General features: G+C 46.7%; 4 protein-coding genes across 4 annotated transcripts; 3 read left to right on the top strand and 1 right to left on the bottom strand.

Moving 5' to 3' along the window:
- Positions 1–379: 379 nt before the first annotated feature.
- LOC6597376 (tyrosine-protein phosphatase 10D) lies at positions 380–8,566 on the top strand. Its single transcript, XM_026990732.1, has 10 exons — positions 380–383; positions 683–964; positions 2,423–3,095; positions 3,195–3,619; positions 3,688–4,119; positions 4,224–5,621; positions 6,505–7,187; positions 7,250–7,508; positions 7,833–7,961; positions 8,313–8,566. Exons 1-10 carry the CDS (start codon positions 380–382, stop codon positions 8,564–8,566), a joined length of 4,539 nt encoding a protein of 1,512 aa, XP_026846533.1.
- Positions 8,565–10,717, top strand: LOC113566179 (tyrosine-protein phosphatase 10D-like). Its single transcript, XM_026990583.1, has 2 exons — positions 8,565–9,493; positions 9,942–10,717. Exons 1-2 carry the CDS (start codon positions 8,639–8,641, stop codon positions 10,296–10,298), a joined length of 1,212 nt encoding a protein of 403 aa, XP_026846384.1. The 5' UTR covers positions 8,565–8,638; the 3' UTR covers positions 10,299–10,717.
- Positions 10,718–12,060: 1,343 nt separating this feature from the next.
- LOC6597377 lies at positions 12,061–13,113 on the bottom strand. Its single transcript, XM_002022544.2, has 2 exons — positions 13,005–13,113; positions 12,061–12,941 (listed from the first exon to the last, which is right to left on the bottom strand). The coding sequence occupies exons 1-2, from the start codon at positions 13,034–13,036 to the stop codon at positions 12,242–12,244; spliced, it is 732 nt and encodes a 243-aa protein (XP_002022580.1). The 5' UTR covers positions 13,037–13,113; the 3' UTR covers positions 12,061–12,241.
- A 526-nt stretch (positions 13,114–13,639) lies between these two features.
- Positions 13,640–21,432, top strand: LOC6597378 (lysophosphatidylcholine acyltransferase). The gene is made up of 8 exons (XM_026990629.1): positions 13,640–14,143; positions 17,722–17,867; positions 17,927–18,412; positions 18,489–18,626; positions 18,951–19,227; positions 19,288–19,389; positions 19,458–19,599; positions 19,664–21,432. Exons 1-8 carry the CDS (start codon positions 13,901–13,903, stop codon positions 19,768–19,770), a joined length of 1,641 nt encoding a protein of 546 aa, XP_026846430.1. The 5' UTR covers positions 13,640–13,900; the 3' UTR covers positions 19,771–21,432.
- The last annotated feature ends 32 nt before the right edge of the window (positions 21,433–21,464 follow it).

Below are 21,464 nucleotides of genomic sequence, written 5' to 3' on the forward strand. Positions count from 1 at the left end.
TACTTGCTGTCCAGGTCCTCCAGTCGCTGGGACTCTTCGTCGTGCTTCTTCAGCAACATTTTCGATACCATTATCTCGTGCACCAGAAAGACCACCGGAATGGCGACAACGGCCAGGGACAAGGCCACGTAGAGAAAGAATATTTTTGACCAATCGAACATGGTGGACTAATTTTGTTGGTTACGAAATTTTCGAATAGGGGATAGGGAGTTTGTTTAGAAAACTATGAATGAAGTATATGTACTACACAACTATACAACGGAGTCTTGACTGATCGGTCAAGGGGAGTAAGATATACATATACTGAATGAGTGGATGGGATTGTTTAAGCTATGCTTGAGAGACCCAGATCTACGGGCTTTTCCTACTCCTGAGACCCATGGGTATGAGCCTAGACTTGAAGCCTAGACTACTTCAATTCTCTTTGGGAGTATCCTTCGTCTCTCGGTTTCGTCTGTTTGTCAATGCCTTGGGCAGCTGTCGTCGATCCGAAGAATCCAACAACAAAATACACACATCCAACCAAGAGCAATCTGTGTTGGAAGGATTCTGTCGCTTCCTTCAGATGGGAATAGAGCTCGAGATTAGGGACTAGCCTGAGAGAGCGGCAAGTAGACACATCCAAAGGGATTTCTCTCGTCTCAATTGATGCATAATTTGTGCCTGTAATTCCTTTTTCCAGCACCCGATCCACCATCGAATCTGTCAGTGCAGGTGAGGAGCGGCAAGAATGCCATCATCCTGTGGTCCCCGCCCACCCAGGGCAGCTATACGGCATTCAAGATCAAGGTGCTGGGCCTGTCAGAGGCCTCGAGCAGCTTCAACCGCACCTTCCAGGTGAACGACAACACATTCCAGCACAGCGTGAAGGAACTGACGCCCGGCGCCACCTACCAGGTGCAGGCCTACACGATCTACGATGGCAAGGAGTCGGTGGCCTATACGAGCCGAAATTTTACCACAAGTGAGTAATCGTCCTGTTGGTCCTTCCCCCCAGGTGGCAGTACCCCGGCCCGATAACTACCATTCGTTTGTTGTACTTTGGTGATGGTGTGACTCAACCTTTGATTAACTTCTCTGTTTCCCCACGCTCTCATTGTAACTAAAAAACAAATGCCAATCTAATAACCAAACACACACACACAAAAACACACACAAAAAACACACAAAAAGGTCGAAGGACGCGGCACAAAGAGTTGCTGGACATAAAGATCCTAAGAGGTAATGTTTTAAACCAACCAATGCAACCCATTCCTATCTGCATGCCACACACAACTGGTGTTCCCCTTTGCACTCACTAGACCGTAAGTGAGGCACGTAACCCTGACCCCCAGCACCCCCCCACACACAGCGCCAGTGGCAGTCCCAATCCCAATCCCAATCCCAATCCCAGAGGCCTCAACAGCAAACTACTGACTAACCGGCATTGGTCTGGCACTGGTCCAAAATGTGCACGAAAATTCATTTTTAATCCGACAATTGCCAAACCGCAGTGCACTTTCTCCCAGAGACCACACAGTGGCAAAGCAACAGCCAACGGACCACAGCAAAGCAGTGTACATTCTGCAGTTTACACGTACAGTGGTCACTCCTGTTAGGTGGGATGTAGCAACTCGAACTCGTTCCAAAACCGCTTAAGGAGCATCAAATAATCAAAGAAATGCTAGGAGGAGGACTCTATATACTGTAGAGGCGTCCCTCATAATCAGGATAACCGATTAAAGTGCTTAAGAACAGTTCTTTAGAGATTCTTCTTTAATTCAACAAAAAACCAGTTGAAATATTTGAAGTGCCAGATATTCTGCTTTAGCGCACAGATAATTCTACGAATACATACAAAACAAACAGTTGCAAGTATTTTATGTGGCGGCACACGTCCCTCGACAACAAGATACCAGTTTCCAGTGTTCTGAAGAACAGTTCTTAGATAATTTGTCAGAAATTTGTTGATCAGAATGTGTAAAATAAATATAGTCTTGCAGCAGTGCAAGGATGACTCTTACAGGACTAGATATCTAGATATTTCATGAATTTGCCGACACTCTTTGGCACCATTTGAAGCACTTAGCGATGGTCTTTATTTCAAGAATATGTTTGCCAAGGACTACCAAAGTATTTTAGCCCCCTCCAAGCACTACAAATCAGAGTAATTTTGTAAACTTTAGATCTAGCTTAAGCACTAACATTTGCCTAAACTTTAACGCTTGCTTTACGTATAACACAAAAATGTTTCATTGCTGTAAGGAACTGAACCCAGTAGCATCTCAGTTGCATGATAACCACTGTACCCACTGCATCCCAAAACAGTCGAAAAGAAAGCACTAGAAACTAGAATATTCTGCAACAAAAACACACAACAACAAGGCTCTAACACAAAGCAATCCTCTGCCATTGCCGAATATCAATCCCTACCGTCCCGCAGAGCCCAACACGCCGGGGAAATTCATTGTCTGGTTCCGTAATGAGACGACGCTGCTGGTGCTGTGGCAACCGCCATATCCCGCCGGCATTTATACGCACTACAAGGTCTCCATCGAGCCGCCGGACGCCAACGACAGCGTCCTCTATGTGGAGAAGGAGGGCGAGCCCCCGGGACCGGCGCAGGCGGCCTTCAAGGGTCTGGTGCCGGGCAGAGCCTACAATATCTCAGTGCAGACAATGTCCGAGGACGAGATATCGCTGCCGACGACAGCCCAGTATCGAACAGTGCCGTTGCGTCCGCTGAACGTTACCTTTGACCGGGACTTTATCACCTCCAATTCGTTCCGGGTGCTCTGGGAGGCCCCCAAGGGGATATCGGAGTTCGACAAGTACCAGGTGTCGGTGGCCACCACCCGCCGCCAGTCGACGGTGACACGCAGCAACGAGCCGATCGCGTACTTTGACTTCAGGGACATTGCCGAGCCCGGCAAGACGTTCAACGTGATCGTGAAGACGGTGTCGGGAAAGGTAACCTCATGGCCAGCCACGGGGGATGTGACGCTGCGTCCGTTGCCGGTTAGGAATCTGCGAAGCATCAACGATGACAAGACCAACACGATGGTCATCACGTGGGAGGCGGATCCGGCCAGTACACAGGATGAATATCGCATTGTGTGAGTAAAAGGGGACCCGGCAGACACGTATGCACAAACGAATGCCAGAGCCCCTCGATCTCTTTTGATCTCTTATGAACACTTTTTTCCCTACCGCAGATACCACGAGCTGGAGACCTTCAATGGCGACACCAGCACCCTGACCACGGATCGGACACGCTTCACCTTGGAGAGCCTCCTGCCCGGCCGGAACTACTCTCTCTCCGTTCAGGCCGTGTCCAAGAAGATGGAATCGAATGAAACCAGCATCTTTGTGGTCACACGACCCTCTTCGCCCATCATTGAGGATCTGAAGAGCATTCGCATGGGTCTGAACATCAGCTGGAAAAGCGACGTCAACTCAAAGCAGGAACAGTACGAGGTCTTGTACTCGAGAAACGGGACGAGCGAGGTGCGAACTCTCATCACCAAGGAGTCGCGGCTGGTTATCAAGAATCTGCAGCCGGGCGCGGGCTACGAACTGAAGGTCTTTGCCGTCAGTCATGAGCTGAGGAGCGAGCCGCATGCCTACTTCCAGGCCGTCTGTAAGTGGCCTCCAAAGCAGTGCCAGCTAATCCGCAGCTAATTTTTGAATCTCCCCGTGTATTCGCAGATCCCAATCCACCGCGCAACATGACCATCGAAACGGTGCGCAGCAATTCAGTTTTGGTCCATTGGTCGCCCCCAGAGAGCGGAGAGTTTACGGAGTACTCGATACGCTATCGGACGGACAGCGAACAGCAGTGGGTGCGCCTGCCCAGTGTCCGTTCAACGGAGGCGGACATCACCGACATGACCAAGGGCGAGAAGTACACCATTCAGGTGAATACCGTCAGCTTTGGCGTCGAGAGTCCTGTGCCCCAGGAGGTAAACACGACAGTGCCCCCGAATCCCGTCTCGAATATCATCCAACTGGTGGACTCGCGCAACATTACGCTGGAGTGGCCCAAGCCGGAGGGACGAGTGGAGTCGTACATTCTGAAATGGTGGCCCAGCGACAATCCCGGTCGTGTCCAGACCAAAAATGTCTCCGAGAATAAGTCGGGTAAGGACCTATAGAGCTTTTCTTTTTGTTCTTTCAATCTTTTTGTGGCACTCTGAACCCCATCTCTAATGGAAATATATAATGATAATGATTCTCTCCCACAGCTGATGATCTGTCCACAGTGCGTGTGCTCATTGGCGAACTGATGCCGGGCGTGCAGTACAAGTTTGATATACAGACAACATCGTATGGCATCCTTTCGGGTATCACCAGCCTCTATCCGCGCACAATGCCGCTCATTCAGTCGGATGTGGTGGTGGCCAATGGCGAGAAGGAGGACGAACGGGAGACGATCACCCTGAGCTATACGCCCACACCGCAGTCCTCATCGAAGTTCGACATCTATCGCTTCTCGCTGGGCGATGCCGAGATCAAGGACAAGGAGAAGCTGGCCAACGATACGGACCGAAAGGTTACCTTCACAGGCTTGGTGCCGGGACGCCTGTACAACATCACCGTATGGACGGTGAGCGGCGGTGTGGCCAGTCTGCCCATTCAGCGGCAGGATCGCCTCTATCCAGAGCCCATTACCCAGCTGCATGCCACCAATATCACGGACACAGAGATCTCGCTGCGCTGGGACCTGCCCAAGGGCGAGTACAATGATTTCGATATTGCCTACCTCACGGCCGACAACCTGCTGGCCCAGAACATGACCATACGGAATGATATCACGATCAGCGATCTGCGGCCGCATCGTAACTACACCTTCACGGTGGTGGTGCGCTCCGGCACAGAGTCGTCGGTGCTGCGCAGCAGTTCCCCGCTCTCGGCGAGTTTCACCACCAACGAGGCCGTGCCCGGACGTGTGGAGCGTTTCCATCCGACTGATGTCCAGCCCAGCGAGATCAATTTCGAGTGGTCGCTGCCGTCCAGCGAGGCCAACGGAGTGATCCGACAGTTTTCGATTGCGTACACGAACGTCAACAATCTGACGGATGCCGGCATGCAGGACTTTGACTCCGAGGAGTCCATCGGTGTGATCAAGAACCTTAAGCCCGGCGAGACGTACGTCTTCAAGATACAGGCCAAGACGGCAATTGGCTTTGGGCCGGAGCGGGAGTACAGGCAAACGATGCCCATATTGGCGCCACCACGACCCGCCACCCAGGTGGTGCCCACGGAAGTGTATCGCAGCTCGTCCACGATACAGATCCGTTTCCGCAAGAACTACTTCTCCGATCAGAACGGACAGGTGCGCATGTACACGATCATTGTGGCCGAGGATGATGCCAAGAATGCCTCTGGGCTGGAGATGCCCAGCTGGCATGACGTCCAGTCGTACAGCGTGTGGCTGCCCTATCAGGCCATCGATCCGTACTATCCGTTTGAGAATCGATCTGTGGAGGACTTCACCATTGGCACCGAGAACTGTGACAATCACAAGATCGGCTACTGCAACGGACCCCTGAAGTCTGGCACCACATATCGCGTGAAAGTGCGCGCCTTCACGGGACCCGACAAGTTCACGGACACCGCCTATAGTTTCCCCATTCAGACAGGTAAGAGTCCCTATCCCCTAGCCCGCCCACCATGCATACTATTCCTTAATCCATCTCTCGTTGTGTATTTAAACCATGTCTTGCGTTTGCATGTTCTATGTTAAAAGAACTGCTAAGCTCTCCGGGTAAGCCATCGAATTTAGGTGAAACTTTGGTTTTTTTTTTTAGTTTTTCTCTCTTGCATAAACCTTAGATGGCTTTTTCTTTGATTTGTTTACGTTTTCCAACTGAAATTCGTCACGAGTGTTCAAAATGTATCTACAAAGATTGTTAAACCAGGCGTTTCTTACAGTGTACGTACAGCAGCGCCCTTCGGCTGAGCTTGGGTGTCGCTTGGGTGTCGCTTGGGCCTGCCATTGCATATAAAAAGCCTCCACAGTTTTGAGAATCTAGTATATGACCTTTGATGTACCGTCTTACGCGTCGTACAGTAGCGCCCTTCGGCTGATTTATATATATACTAGACTTTTCTTAGCTGAATGTCTCTTAGAGTGTCTCTTGGAGATGTGATGACGTTTTCATCCAGTATTTCTTACATTAAATTCTGCTCATTTCTATACTCTTCTGTTTACGTTATGTAATGCAGCAGCGCACCTCGGCTGCTCGTAGAATGCGGCGCTTAACAGGCTCTGGCTTGCTGTCGCTCGGTCCATAGACTGACTGCCTCTCATATTCTCATAATTGTAGTGGATATCTTTTCTTGGACCTGCGCGTCATCTGCAGTACTGTACCGTTCCGTTACTGCGGATAATTCTCCTAAAACTATCTTAAAATCCCTAAGCCTGTGATACGAAGTTTATTTCTTGGCGATATCCTTTTGTTTTCATGCCCCGCAATCTCTCAGCACCTGCCACTAATGCTACGATTGTTGTTCCACCTTTAGATCAGGACAACACCTCATTGATTGTGGCCATCACTGTGCCACTGACCATTATTCTGGTGCTGCTTGTGACGTTGATGTTCTATAAGCGACGGCGCAACAATTGCCGCAAGACCACCAAGGACTCGCGGGCCAACGACAACATGTCCCTGCCGGATAGCGTTATCGAACAGAACCGTCCCATTCTGATCAAGAACTTTGCGGAGCACTATCGTCTGATGTCCGCCGACTCGGACTTCCGTTTCAGCGAGGAGTTCGAGGAACTGAAGCATGTGGGTCGCGACCAGCCATGCACTTTTGCGGATTTGCCCTGCAATCGTCCAAAGAACCGATTCACCAACATCCTGCCCTACGATCATTCACGCTTCAAGCTCCAGCCCGTGGACGACGACGAGGGCTCCGACTACATCAACGCCAACTATGTGCCCGGCCACAACTCGCCGCGCGAGTTTATTGTCACCCAGGGACCGCTGCACTCGACGCGGGACGACTTCTGGCGCATGTGCTGGGAGAGCAACTCGCGGGCGATCGTGATGCTGACCCGCTGCTTCGAGAAGGGCAGGGAGAAGTGCGATCAGTACTGGCCCAACGACACGGTGCCGGTCTTTTACGGTGACATCAAGGTCCAGATCCTGAACGACAGTCACTATGCCGACTGGGTGATGACCGAGTTTATGCTCTGCAGAGTAAGAATGAACTTCCCCAATCGTTCTGGATCGATTCTAAACACCTTTTTGTCTGTTTACAGGGCAGCGAGCAGCGCATTTTGAGGCACTTCCACTTTACCACTTGGCCCGACTTCGGGGTGCCAAATCCTCCCCAAACGCTGGTGCGTTTCGTGCGCGCCTTCCGTGATCGAATCGGGGCCGAGCAGCGACCGATTGTGGTCCACTGCAGTGCTGGCGTTGGTAGATCGGGCACCTTCATCACACTGGATCGCATACTCCAGCAGATCAATACCTCCGACTACGTGGACATCTTTGGCATCGTCTATGCCATGCGAAAGGGTGCGTCTACATTTTGGCTGCAGCAAAAAATGTTTAGCAAAATAGGAGAATGTTTTAGAAGCTGTTTTAGCTCTGTACATTTTAAATGAATGAAACTCTTTGTGTGCAACGGGGAAATCTTCTTCGTCGAGGCACATGTGTCGCGACATTAAGATACCCCTGTAAGTTACCCTCAAGATACCCCTCAGTTAGCTTATATACAATATGTAAATTCCACAAGCGATTCCAGCTCTCTTGTAGGATCATTCTCCAAAGCTGTACATTTTCTGGCCGTTGTCGATTGTCTCGTATTTCACGAAATAATCCTTCCTATTTCCTATTTAGAGCGCGTTTGGATGGTCCAAACGGAGCAGCAGTACATCTGCATCCACCAGTGCCTGCTGGCGGTGCTCGAGGGCAAGGAGAACATTGTGGGTCCTGCGCGGGAGATGCACGACAACGAGGGCTACGAAGGTATGTGACGATCATGCCTTTATATCCCCAAATCCGTACGCTTCATCCAGTTTTCGCTCGCGCGAGCGCGTGCGCGCACACAAAAATGACTAACCCCCACCCACCGAAAAAGAAACACTCCTTTATGGGACACACCCAAGGACAACATGGGATCGATGGAGCCTGAAACTTGTGTTTTATTTTATTTTTAGTGTAGCTTTGTACAAAAAAAAAAAAATGAATACCCTACAGACCTTCGGTGATGGGCTAACAAAATGACTAACTTAACGCTCTCTTCCCATTCATTGCCCATTTCTGCTGCTGCTAAAAAAAATATATATATATATATGAAAAAAAAAAACAAAAACAAAGGACAACAAGTGGTGCAGCTGGACGAGAACGGAGATGTGGTGGCCACCATTGAGGGCCATCTCTCGCATCACGAACTGCAGCAGGCCGAGGCGGAGGCCATTGACGATGAGAACGCGGCCATACTGCACGACGATCAGCAGCCGCTCACCAGCAGCTTCATTGGCCACAAAAGCCTCAATCTGCCCACAACCACATCGATGAGCTCCTTCGGCGGCGGGGCTGGCAACAATCTGACGGATGGCCCGGACAGATGACATTCGGTTGTCAATCAGAGCGATAACAACAACTCTGTGGTTATCGTTCTGGTTGACAACAAGCCCAGTTCGATGATCTGCAAGGACAGCAAGAGTAATCTCGACATCATCGATCCCAAGCATCAGCAGCATCTGCATCAGCATCAGCCACAGCCTCCATCGTGCACATCCATTGGCGGGGGGCATGGGAATGGCTACAACACGCTCCAGCATAGACGCAAATCACAGCTGATCACGTTCAGCTCATCGTCCTGTGATATCAAGAACAGTCTCAGCCATGAGCATATCTCCAATGGTGGTACCGGAGGTACCGGCAGCAATCGCGCCAGTCGCGCCAATGTTCGTCTCAGTTTCGCCGAAGAGGATGTGATGATCATACCGCAACAGCATCCGCAGCATACACAGCACACACAGCATCCCCAGGACGATGAGGTCTTTGTGCGACGTCGCTCCCTGCTCGAAGTGGAGCTGGGCGTGGAGGTGGGCGAGGAGGGTGAATTGGTGCCACAGCTAGAGCTCGATGAAGAGGAGGAGGAGGATGAAGATGAAGAGGAAGAAGAGGAGCTCAACGTGGACGAGGACCACGACGAAGAGGACGTTGAGCTGTATATGCACGACGAATTCGAGACGCACATCGATGCCAAATCGAACAATGCCAACGATGACAGTGGCGGCGGCAGCTATGAGGACTCCCATGCCCTTCACTCCTCCCTGGGCGGCAGCAATCGGAACAGCCTCGAGAAGGATGACGACGACATCGAGGTGGATGTGATCAGCACCGATGTCAGCTGCTACGACCAGTTGCTGGGCAGCAGCTGCAATACCCGCAATGGCGATGACGATGACATTGCCACCTTGATGGGCGATGCCGATTCGAATTATGCCACAACGAAGCTCTGCAAGACCTCTCTGCATCATGGCATACTGGTTGGTGCTGGAGCTGGCGCTGGTGCTGGCTCAGCCATGGGCGGTAATGGTGGTGGCAATGGAGGCAACGGCGGCGCTGGTGGCGGCGGTGGCGGTGGCGGTGGCTGTGGTGGCGGCGGCGGCGGCGGCTCCATTGGCGCAGAGGCCGGCGGCGGCATTATCTATGCCAATCCATTCATGGGTTTGTAGACAAACACACACACACACACACAGTATCCCCATGGAATGGAGAGACAACTATTTGTATTACTCGTATGTTTTCTGTGCTGCCTGCCATTCATTTATATTTGCATGACTTCTTTTCTTACGTTTTTTTCCATATACATACATATGTATTTTATGTTATATGTTATTTTTTATTTAATATCTAACATGCATGTCAGCTATGTGCTTAGGGATGATTGCAAATGAATGATTTCTCATCCAAAAATGATGGTATATCTTACAGATGACGAGGGCATTGCCGAGTCGGGGATGTAGGAGGCCCCCAATAACTCAACCGAAACAGAACCGAACCCAACTCAACCCAAACCAACCCAACCATCATGTGGCAAAACTATCGTACATTATTATTTACTTAAGAGATGAGGAGTGGAATGGAATCGATGATCAACGCTTGATATTAATACTTGGATATACAATATACAATATACAATATATATATATATATATATATGTACTACACTACTTTACACCGATCTACAACAGATCTATCGAATGGGAATGCAGCAATCTCGCCAAACACGCATCAATTTATACATTTTATATACTATATATATATACTATATATATGTGTATGTACTAAAAATCTATATCTAATATATTTGTAATTGTAATTGCTGCTTCAACAACAACAACAACAAGATGAAGAAAGAATGGAAGGATACAGATGATTGTATTTTTACGCTAGCCACAATTTGATATTTGTATATGTATCTTCCAATTTTTTTTGTACACCTAATGTTAGTGGATATATAAGTAATGTATGTATTGTGACGAGCAAAGCGCTAAATGTTTTACGTTTTTTTTTTAAACATATACACACAAGCATACAAAATACGATATAAAGACCTATATAGATACTGGATAAACAATATGCCTAATACTAGATCGTAAACGAAACTAAAAACTAAACTATAGATCGCACAAAAACAACAAACAAACCAGCAACAAAAAAACAACCATAAAAACAAATACACAGATACACAATGCAATAATTAATTGAGTTACATAGTTTTTAAACGAAAATGTTTGTAACGTTAATTGTATAGTTTTTTTTTTATTTTTGATTTTTTATTTTATTCCTCCCCACATATACAATATGTATGCATGTTTTTTTTTTATATTATTATTTGTACAATTTTATAAACCTTATGTGTATGTACTATGTGCTACTTATAGTCTTTTGTGTTTAAAATTACATTTTATTGAAAAACAAACAACAAAATACTCTTTATACTTTATATATTGAATTTGGCGCTCACTTAACCATAGAATGGAGCCATCAGATCAATCGAAACACGTTACAAAAAAGTAAAAACAAACGTAATTTAAAACACCGATGCAGAAGAAAAACAAAGACAACCAGGAAACCGATATGGTTACGATATGGATGCAGCACAACAAATAACGAATAACGAATGACCAACGCATTTTTTAAGGCGATAATCATTTACCAACAAAAGAATCCCACGAAAAACTGTAGACTATAGAGAGAGAGAGAGAGAGAGCGAGGGGGAAAATACTAGTACCCATCCATATAGAGAGGGCTGTTGCCAGACAGCCGGTGCCAAAGCCTAAACGAACAGAACCCATACAGAACAGAAACACCCCCGACTGTTATACCAATAGAAAAAGAAAAAAACAAAACAAAAATAAATAAATAAACTAATAGAATTTGTAGTCCAAATAATTTGCATACATTTTTGTACTTTATTTATTTGTCCAAATAAATATAAGAACAGAAGAACACATAAGAAGTTAGTTAAAATGTTTAACCGAAAGAACTGTGAGACAGAAGAGAGACACAATAGAAAGGTGCAATAGAAATCAATAATAGTTTTGCTTCTAGATTAGTGCAAAGAAAGCGATACAGAAGAGACAACGAAAGGAGGAACCCACCCCTCCCCCCCCATGCATACAAAGATGAAAGAACTATGAAAGAAAAGTCTGTATAATGCATGAATATCCGAATATATAGTACTACCCCCCCCCCCCCCACACACACACACACACACACCCTACCCCTACTAACATAAAACCGACTTGTATGCGTATATATATATATATAGTCGTACATGAAATACATACATATGCATATACATATACATACATACATACAATATAGACATATATAAAATATATATCATTGTAATAATTTGTAATGTTTATCAGTAGAATTATATGAACAGAGGAAAATCGCGAAAACTCGAAAAATGAACAAACAGAAAAGCAAAGAACGCATGCGGCAACAACCATTAAAGTGTACTGTAAAATGTGTAACATTGTGTTTCAATATTTCATTTCCGTATCCGCTTTCGCTTTAGAGAGGGTGCAAATGTTTGGCGTTTGGGTTAATTTATTGTAGATTTTTTTCTAAGTACTATTTAAAGATAGGTTTAACAGGGTATCTCTCACAATTTGAATACATATTGTGGAGTATAAAGCATATTTATAAGTAGGAAGATACCATTGAGGTGTGGCAGTTTCCCTGGTCATAAAAGATAAAGTGGCAAGGGGAATGATCACCTACTGGGCACTGCCACTGATACTGGCTGCACCAGAGGCTGGAGCTGTTTCCGTCATGGCCAGCGTGGCATCCAGCTCGGCTTGAATCTGTTCAAACTGATTGTAGAGCTGCAATAGCTCTGGGTGTGTCATCTCTGAACTAATGTCCTCTCCAGCTGCTGTTCGCAACTGCAGCACGCCTATTGGCGTCTTGTCGCGTTGCTGGCAATGCGAGGAGACCTCTACGTGCAGCTTCCAGGCCACGTCCTCGACCACATTTGACTCGTAGCGCGGACTGGCCAGATTCTCCATGATCGGAGTCGCCTCGCGCACCCACAGCCGCAGAATGGCATCGATCTTGGCCTCGTCCTCCAGCTGGAGCTTCTCGCGCAGCTCGCGCTGCAGCAGACTCGGCTTAATGATGAACGTGGAGATGCGACGCAGGATGTACGAGAATGTTTTGATTAGCAGCAAAAAGTCGGCACGCGGCACGCCCACCAGCCGCTCCAGCTCCTCCAGCGTGTACTCCGGCTCATTGCTGCTGGTGGGTGTGTCCTCGGCGATGCTGTCGGCCCGCTCCGTGGTGGTGACGCTGGTGCCCACGGTGCTCGTCGGGGCTGCAGCCGTTGCGCTGGGGCTCATCTGCCGATGGGTGTACCACAGCACCGTGTTGAAGGTATCGTACGGCAGGGCATTGATGATTTTTATACCCTCTCGGGCCCTGATTGGGTGGATAAAGGCACTTTGAAGGGACGGGGAACAACTCAGTTTGGTTTCTATTTACCGTTCTGTAATTTTTATCCAGTTTATGCTCATGTCCCCACTCTTGTTTATTCGGCTTATTATTATTATTATTAGTCAGCTGGTGCCAGCGTTGCCACTTTCCCATACTCGGTCGATAGTATCGATAGCCGTTTCTTGAGATTTTCTTTTTTTGAGATTTCTTCTCGTTTTCTTTAACTTCTCGCTTAAACCTAATTTCAGACACAATCCAAAAAAAAGAGCCCGTAAAGTGGACTAAGTTCGCTTTTCATCAGTATATTTACGGTATAATTTGAAAACGAAACGGTATATTTTGGTATATTTCTGAGGGTCAGACGAAAAAAAGAGTCGCAATTGTGAATGGGCTATAACAAAGGGTATGGACAACAGGCAGAAACCGCCAAAGAAAATTGCAATTTGCGTACGAACCTCACCTCGCGTGTGAGGACAATATACCTTGAAGGCAAATTGACAAGGTATACTGTGCAAATAGGGTGCATTTCACCTTGCATGCATTGCATTTTCTGGGCCGCGTTGGCTGTTATCCACACCTTGCTTTTCCTTCCGTTATGTAGAAAATGCGTAGTAACCGTGTAGAGTTTATTATAGACTATTGTTTTTTTCGGTTTGACAACACATTGTGCCGTGTGCTGTTTTATTGCTCTTGCTAAATAAAGTTGCTAACAACAACCCCCCGCACACACACACACATACGAACACACGAATGTGCTGCTGCGGAGCAAGAAGTGTTGCTTAAAACGGTCGAAATATTCAGTGAAAACTCAGTATACGGGTAGTCCGTATAATCGAAGACGAAGTCCGACTCAAATTTTTTAGAGTGTTTAGTGGTTTAGTGTCAGAGTGCGTAAGGCATACAGTGACCAAGAGAGTGGAAAAAGTGGGAGTGTAAAGAGTGCAATGACAACGTCGACAGTTAAGCGATGCCGACGATCGTCGCAAACGACGAGCTCCGGCGGTGATGCGGTTCCCGCTGAGGATGTCGATGATGATGTGATGACCGATACCAACAGTCCCATGCACACCAGCAACAGTCTGTCCAAACGGGACTCCGAGGAGGATGCCTGGGCATCCAAGGGCTACAACTATATCAATCCCTTCGTGCATCGCCTCGAAATCGACAGTCACATTGAGGTGGCCAAGGTGAGTCGTGGGCTTCGATTCCCATTTATATTCCCATTCCCATTTTTCAGACCGAAACGCTGTTTGCTATTCGCTGTTCGCCTTTCGCCATTTCCTCTCTCTGCCATCCATTCATGCAAATCGAAGCGAGCGAGCACTCAGCACATGGGCGCCCGCCGCTGAGCTAATGATGGAGTAGGCACAACTGTTGTTGCTGCTTCCGCAAGTGCGCTGCTACTTTCTCTTGCACTCTTTTTGGTATGCTCTATGCTCTCTGTCATTGCCTTTTGCATTGCACTTGACATGCATTTCCGTTACAGTCATTGTTCAACTTGTTGTTCTCTTCTCCTTTGCAATGAGCTCTTTTTTTTTTATCTGCCGCTGCCGCTGCCTACGTCAACGCTTCGCAGGCGGGCAGCGAGAATCGTATGATTTTCTTGTTCCACTTGCGGTTCTTGCTGCTGTTGCTGTTGTTGTTGCGTACGTTGTTGCCGGTTCTTTTGGCATGTGCTGTGCTCTTACCATTCCCCCTTCGAGTCCCACGCTCGCTCGCTTTTTCTCACTCCTCACGCCCAGCTGGTGTCTTGTGCCGCTTTGTTCTGGCTGCTCTTGCTTCTCCTCCTTCCGGCGGTGGGTTCCAAACAACGGTACACTCTCCCCCCTCCGATGGCGCAATCCGCAAATCGCTTACAGTTTCCCACACGTTCTAATTGCTCCCCAGCAACAAAGTGTTTTGGCAAAAACAAACACCAACGCCGTAAAATGGCGCGAGTTTTACAGCCCTGAAAATGATCTAATTTGAGAATATCGCCAGAACCAGAGTGTTCCCCTGCAAATTTCAGTAGATGCAGAGCTTGACCTTGTTTCAATATTGTCTAAAGAGAGGAAATCTCTTTGAATATTCATGTGTTCTCATCGTCCACGGAACAGCCCTACTATTTTCGACCTTCCACAGCAGTGCCGTTGTTTATTTACTTCCCTGGATCATCGTTAGTTGACATAGGTCGATATCTCCCGCTATTAGTATGTACATATGTATGTACAGCGGTATGCATTCTGAATCATTTTGTATGGTTCGACTATTTTTAAAATTACTAAATACTAGAGCTCCCGTAAGACCACAATCGTAATGCACTGGCACTGGCAATTGATTAGATCGGGCATTTGCCATGGTATGCATAAATAATCACCTACTTATACATATGTATGTACATCTGTATATACCTGTGTGTATATGCCTGTGTAGCTGTGGGGTGTACCAATCATGTCATAGCTGATCTCAATGACGCACCCAAATGGGTCTTTCGACTGAGTCAAGGCTCAAAGTCTCAATTGAAATAGAGCCATGCTGAACAAACAGACACACCGATTGGTTTGATAAGGCTCAGGCAGGCGGGCAAGTAGGCAGCCAGGCAGCCAGGCAGTTCAGGGAAATGAAATACTGAAATGCATGCTGAAAGCTGGATTAGGCTGAAAACAAACTACCGAGCAGATTGTGCAGCATTAGAGAAAGGAATAGGCTATCTTTTGTCTTTGCATTCTCGGTACCAGTTGTTTGATTTTTGCATTCTCTTTTGCACTTCTGTCGGTTGTCGAAGAGCAATAATTTCGAAGAACCCCCTATAGCATGATTATAAAAAGCTCAATACAACAGATAGAGAGAGGGAGGGAGGGCGCCAGACACAGCTGATCGCCGATGCAGAAACGGTGAAGCGCAGAGCGGAAGATCAGAAGAGAGGAAGTGCCCAAAACGGAACGAGCCATTGACCCAGTAATAACATTAAAAACGACAAAACAAAAAACCCCCGACCCCAGCTGCACAGCTGCACAGAGTCAGGTCGAGTGTCGAGGGGGGAGCGATTCCGTTGACTGCAAAAAATAAACGAACAAAAACCGGTTTTCACTTGGTTTTATAGACTTGAAAAGTTCAAGGTACTCTGCGCCGGCATTGGCATTGACTACTCAACGGTTGGCTTCTTCTGTTGCTCTTCGCGCTCTTCTTTCGCTTTATATTTGATATGGGGAGATTAGGTGGGTATCGATTCGAAGGGTACATATGTATGTACTTTCCCTTGCCTGTGATCAAAAGCCAATCAAATCTAATGTCAAGATGTAGCATGAGGGACCATGCGTGGTTTCTTATGACAGATGGTGCGAGCGGGGTTCCAGTTCTCATTTAGGCTATCCATCGTCTCTCACCGCGGCACGCTGCCTCTTTGGCGACGCACAACGTAGATCGAGACTGGAGACCCTGCTACGGCGCAAGATGGCAAGAACAAATACATTGCTTGGGCATGATTTAGCACATATACCCCTGATAGTACTCTGTGTGCCAAAAATTAAAAAAGAATTTGGGAAAATGCCATCTCTATCTCTCCATAAGTATCTCTCAGAGTTCTTCCCGAGAAGAACACACAGATCATTAAGTCTGAGTGGCGGATAAGGTATCCCATGGTCGGACTATCGATTAAAGCATTCTCCTACGTGTTGTCTTTTCTTCTGCTTCCACCAACAAAAGCTGCTTGCCGGCAAAAGCCTCCTCACCTACGAGTATGCACGCATTTGTTGCTGCCCGATGGAATTTGTTCTAAAATAAACTAAAAAACATTCGCCAAGTAAAAAAGTCCACAGTCTAGCATGAAAAGCACCGTTGTACGGGGGTGCTCTGCTCTCCTGAGGCTGGGAGAGGGGCAATCAAAAATTTGTTTCGCATTTATTTGAACGCTTTTTGACCGATAATCGAAGCTAAAGTCCGGTACGTGGCCCAGTAGCCAGCACTTGACTGATAAGCGGCGATTAGTAGCCATTATCGACAGCTATCGACAGATGTAAACATTGAAATCATTGTGAGGGAATGGATTTATGGGCTCCGGCCCCCTACCACAAGTATAAATATGTGTGCGATCAAAGGGGTAATATAGCTAAGGTTAAGAAGAGACCACGCGAATACTTGTATCCAGAGATACCAGTAGGAATACATTGACACGCTCTAGGAACAGGGACAATCATTGAACAATAGATCTGTAAATGTAAAGAAATATATGTACCAATACCAGGTGACCCAGTAGACCCGGCAAATCATTTGCCGCAGTATTGTGAACACTATTAATGTTGCTCCGAACGATGCCATTTGGAAGCACTTTCGGATGAGGGGAAAATTTAATATTTGCTTCGTGCTCGATTTGTTCATTGTCTGCCGCTTACTCTGTAAGTGTCAATTACGTACCGGAGCGCTTGTCTCCGTTCCAATTGCCGCTTTTGATTACGTGGATCTCCTGCCCCTTGTGATTGAGATTGCAGTTGCGACATGCGCACACGCACATTTTCGTTATCTTGTTGGACTCAATCGTCTGTTCTTTCTGCTCTACTATTTCGCCTGTTTCCTGCTCTATTCTGTTCTTGCCGAATCGGATGCAGCGGGAAAAATCAATACTTGCTGATGTATTCTTGTTGCATCACAGTGCGCCGCCAGAAAGGTTAATGCATAGGTATGCTACATTTAGGTATGCTATATAAACTTTTTGCAGATAAAACCATGTTCGTTGATCTAACGATGCTCAAGAGGCAATCAATTGAATAATTTAGCTTTTGCCTTGCAGATCTATGTGCTGACGGTTCTGTTGCTGCCCATCCGTGTGGTCGGATGCGTGCTCTCCCTTCTCTCTGCGTGGATGTTCGCCTGCATTGGGCTCTATGGAATGACACTGGATGATCTCAAGGCTAAGCCGCTCTCCGGCTGGCGCAAGTAAGTGATATCCGGGTATCCTGTGGCCGAGCTAATCGTCTTTATTTTTCTGTCCACAGGCAAATGCAATACATGACGGCCAAGGCCATGCGCATGCTGTACACCTCAGGATCTTTTCACCACGTGAGCATGAAGGGGACACCGGCGACACCAAAGCAGGCACCCATTCTGGTGGTGGCACCGCACTCCTCCTACGTGGACTCCATTCTGGTGGTGGCCACCGGCCCGCCCTCGATAGTGGCCAAGCGCGAGACGGCAGACATACCGCTGCTGGGGCGCATCATAAACTACGCCCAGCCGATCTATGTGCAGCGCGAGGATCCCAATTCCAGGCAAAACACGATACGGGACATTGTGGACCGGGCCCGCTCCACAGACGATTGGCCGCAGGTCGTCATCTTTGCCGAGGGCACTTGCACGAATCGCACGGCTCTGATCAAGTTCAAGCCGGGCGCCTTCTACCCGGGCGTGCCGGTGCAGCCAGTGCTGCTCAAGTATCCGAATAAATATGACACCTTCACCTGGACCTGGGATGGACCCGGAGTGTATGTTTACAAAGATCTGGTTCTCTATGTTTCACTTATCTGATGTGTTGCTTCCTATCCCCCCTCCGCACTTTAGCCTACGTCTCCTTTGGCTGACGATGACTCAGTTCTACAATCGCTGCGAGGTCGAATACCTGCCCGTCTACCAGCCAAACGAAGCCGAGATGGCCGATGCCAATCTCTACGCCAATAATGTGCGCGAGGTGATGGCCAAGTAAGTGGAGGGTGTTCCCCGCAGCTACATTTAAGGATTCAAGGATCAGAGAAAATGCCAGTTGAAGACTAGCCAATGGCCGCAAGAAATCAAGACAACTAGGGCGCGAGAGCTGCTCAGATGCAAGATAAAGACCCAAAGAACAGTACAGCTTAGGCATTACTCAAGTTACTCAATATGAATATTTTTCCCGGGAATCGTTATAGTTAGTATTTCCCCGAGCTATATTCCGCTGAAAGCTCTATTGAACTATCGATCGCTTCTTAGTTTTAAGCTGTACCTAAGTATAGTTTTGTTGATTAATGCTTTGATTGGACTTGATAGGGCTCTGGGTGTGCCCACGTCGGACTATTCATTCGAGGATGTGATCATAATGAGTCGGGCCCGTGACATGAAGATTCCCTTCCCCGGCGACATTGTGGAGATCGAGCGGACCATCGATCAACTGGGACTGCTGGAGAGTACACGGGATGCGGAGTTGTGCGCGAAATACTTGAGCTTGTCCAACACGGACAAGCTGGACATCATCACCTTTGCGGAGCTGCTCCAGGTGGATCTGAAGAACCCGAGTTTGCACAAATTGTTTGCCCTTCTGGATCATGTATGTATCTTCGACGATCCGTCTCGCTCTAATTGACGTTGACTATCTCGTTTCGTTCAGCGTCGTCGTGGCACAGTCTCGCTGAAAAGTTTTCTCCTGTGCTCGCTCTTCAGCAAATTGAAAAACGCCGACCTGTCGACCTTTCTACGGGCACTGATCAATGTAATGTATAAAGTCGATTTTTTCGAAGTGCGCTTCCCTCATCATAGCCAACTTCTTCTCTACCGCAGCTTTATAGCGAGTCGAGTGAGAAAATCAGTAGGGACAGCTTCGTGCGTCTGATGCGACATGCTGGTGGCAAGCTGAACGAGCAGAAGGCCCAGGTGCTCTACTATGCGCTGGACACCGCCAACATCGGCTACGTCTCCTTCGGTATGTCCCATTTGCAGACATTTGAAAATAGTATCTGCCATTAAGTCAATCGTCTCTCTCGCAGATTCCTTTGTGGAGTACTCGGAAAAGCAGTCGAACTACAAGTTTCTCTACCACAAATCGGAGCACATAAGAAGATCAAAGACGACCGTCGCAAGCAACCCCAACTAAAGCTGCACCTTTAAGTTATGTCAAAGTCTAAGCAAGATGCTAGAAGCAAGAAGCAAAAAGTTGAGAGCAAAATACAGGATAGGAAATACGGAAGGAGTTTGAAGTATGTTAGAGAAAAGCCCAACCAACATAAGCAGAAAGTGTCGAGTGTATATTTTTAATATTTATTTACCGTGTAGCGCGTGTCATGGCACCTATAATTTGTACGATTATTACCTTAATTATTTTTTCTTATATTTTTTATGTTTGTAACAATGCTCACAGCGGCAAAGAGATCTGGATCTGTTAAGCGGCTGGCCTTGTTATTATTTATACATACTCTGACTCTTAACGCAAGTCATTTCATCTTTGTGATTTTTTTTATATACACACAAACAAAAACCCTTACGTTACATCTAGGCGTTATATATACACTTAAATATAAACAAAAACCTATATATATATATATACATATATATAAATGTCTATGTAGAGGCAGGCTAACGTCCAACGTAATGGATCGGCAAACGATTGTATTCGATTTGCCCAGTGCCCATTGAATGTTTTCCATTGCAAATAACTCGTTTACAAGTATACATAAAATATTGCACGGCAAGCCATAAGTATAAGACTATGTACCATGTAGGTGAGGCACAACCCAATGACACAGACCAGACTTTTGCAACTTCGGAGCCAAATGCCTCATTTGGGATCCCCCACACAGCCCAGCCCAGGGGGACTACTCGTCCAACAAAGTGGAACAACCATCAAGCACACTATAAACTAGAATTTGTGAAAATTTAACCATTGAAAAATCTGTAAGATCTGTACTGTACTGATCATAAATCCAACCAACTCCCGAAAGGACCAACCTAACTGAATCGAACAACCACACTTGTTGCTTGATTTTGATTGAAATTGGCTATTTTTTGCCTATATATATTCGTATTCCACTCCACATCCAAAACAAAGAATCCGGCACTGTGCTAAGAAAATTTAAACATCCTTTGAAATTGTAATATTGCCATAACAGTGAAGTCTTTATTCTGTAATGTCTAATAAGAGCTTCAATGGCTTCAAAGATAACCATCCTATCCGGAAGAACAGGCTATCAGAACCTACCACCATTATGGGAAATCTGTTGTCAACACAGTCTTACGTTCGTTCTCTAGTTCCTATCCATAATATGGCAGAAGCTACAGTAATAATAATAGTTTCTTGTGCATTTGTAACTAATACAGAAACCTTATCTAGACTTTAGACCGGCACCTGGCACAGCGCATAGCCTGAACTTAAACCAATCACTTCCTACTTTACCCGAAACAGAGTCTATGCTATAAATGACCAAAAATAACAACGTGTACTATGTAATTGCAAAAGTAAACTGGCCACAAAACAACCAAATGTATCCCATTGAATTATCACATAGTCCCTCGTGTCCCTTTCGCAGGAGCCAGGGGCAAGGCAAGGCAAGCAGAACTCCATAGTTTTTACATTTTAAAGTAAAACTAACCCTAGGCTAAATGATGTTATTTATGTGCAATTATAATGGATATTATTAGAAACCTAAGCCGGCGCCGAGAGCAATCCGATTGGGATCAGTATCGGTCGCGTTCTGTATTCCACGTCCACCAAATCGGTTGAGAAATATGCTCAAAAAATATATATAAATGTGTATCTGAATGTGTGTACGATATTAAGCGAGGGTCGATATT

This window comes from Drosophila persimilis, unplaced genomic scaffold (assembly GCF_003286085.1).
Source record: "Drosophila persimilis strain 14011-0111.01,24,50 unplaced genomic scaffold, DperRS2 tig00000606-arrow-arrow-pilon, whole genome shotgun sequence".
Lineage (NCBI taxonomy): Eukaryota > Metazoa > Arthropoda > Insecta > Diptera > Drosophilidae > Drosophila > Drosophila persimilis.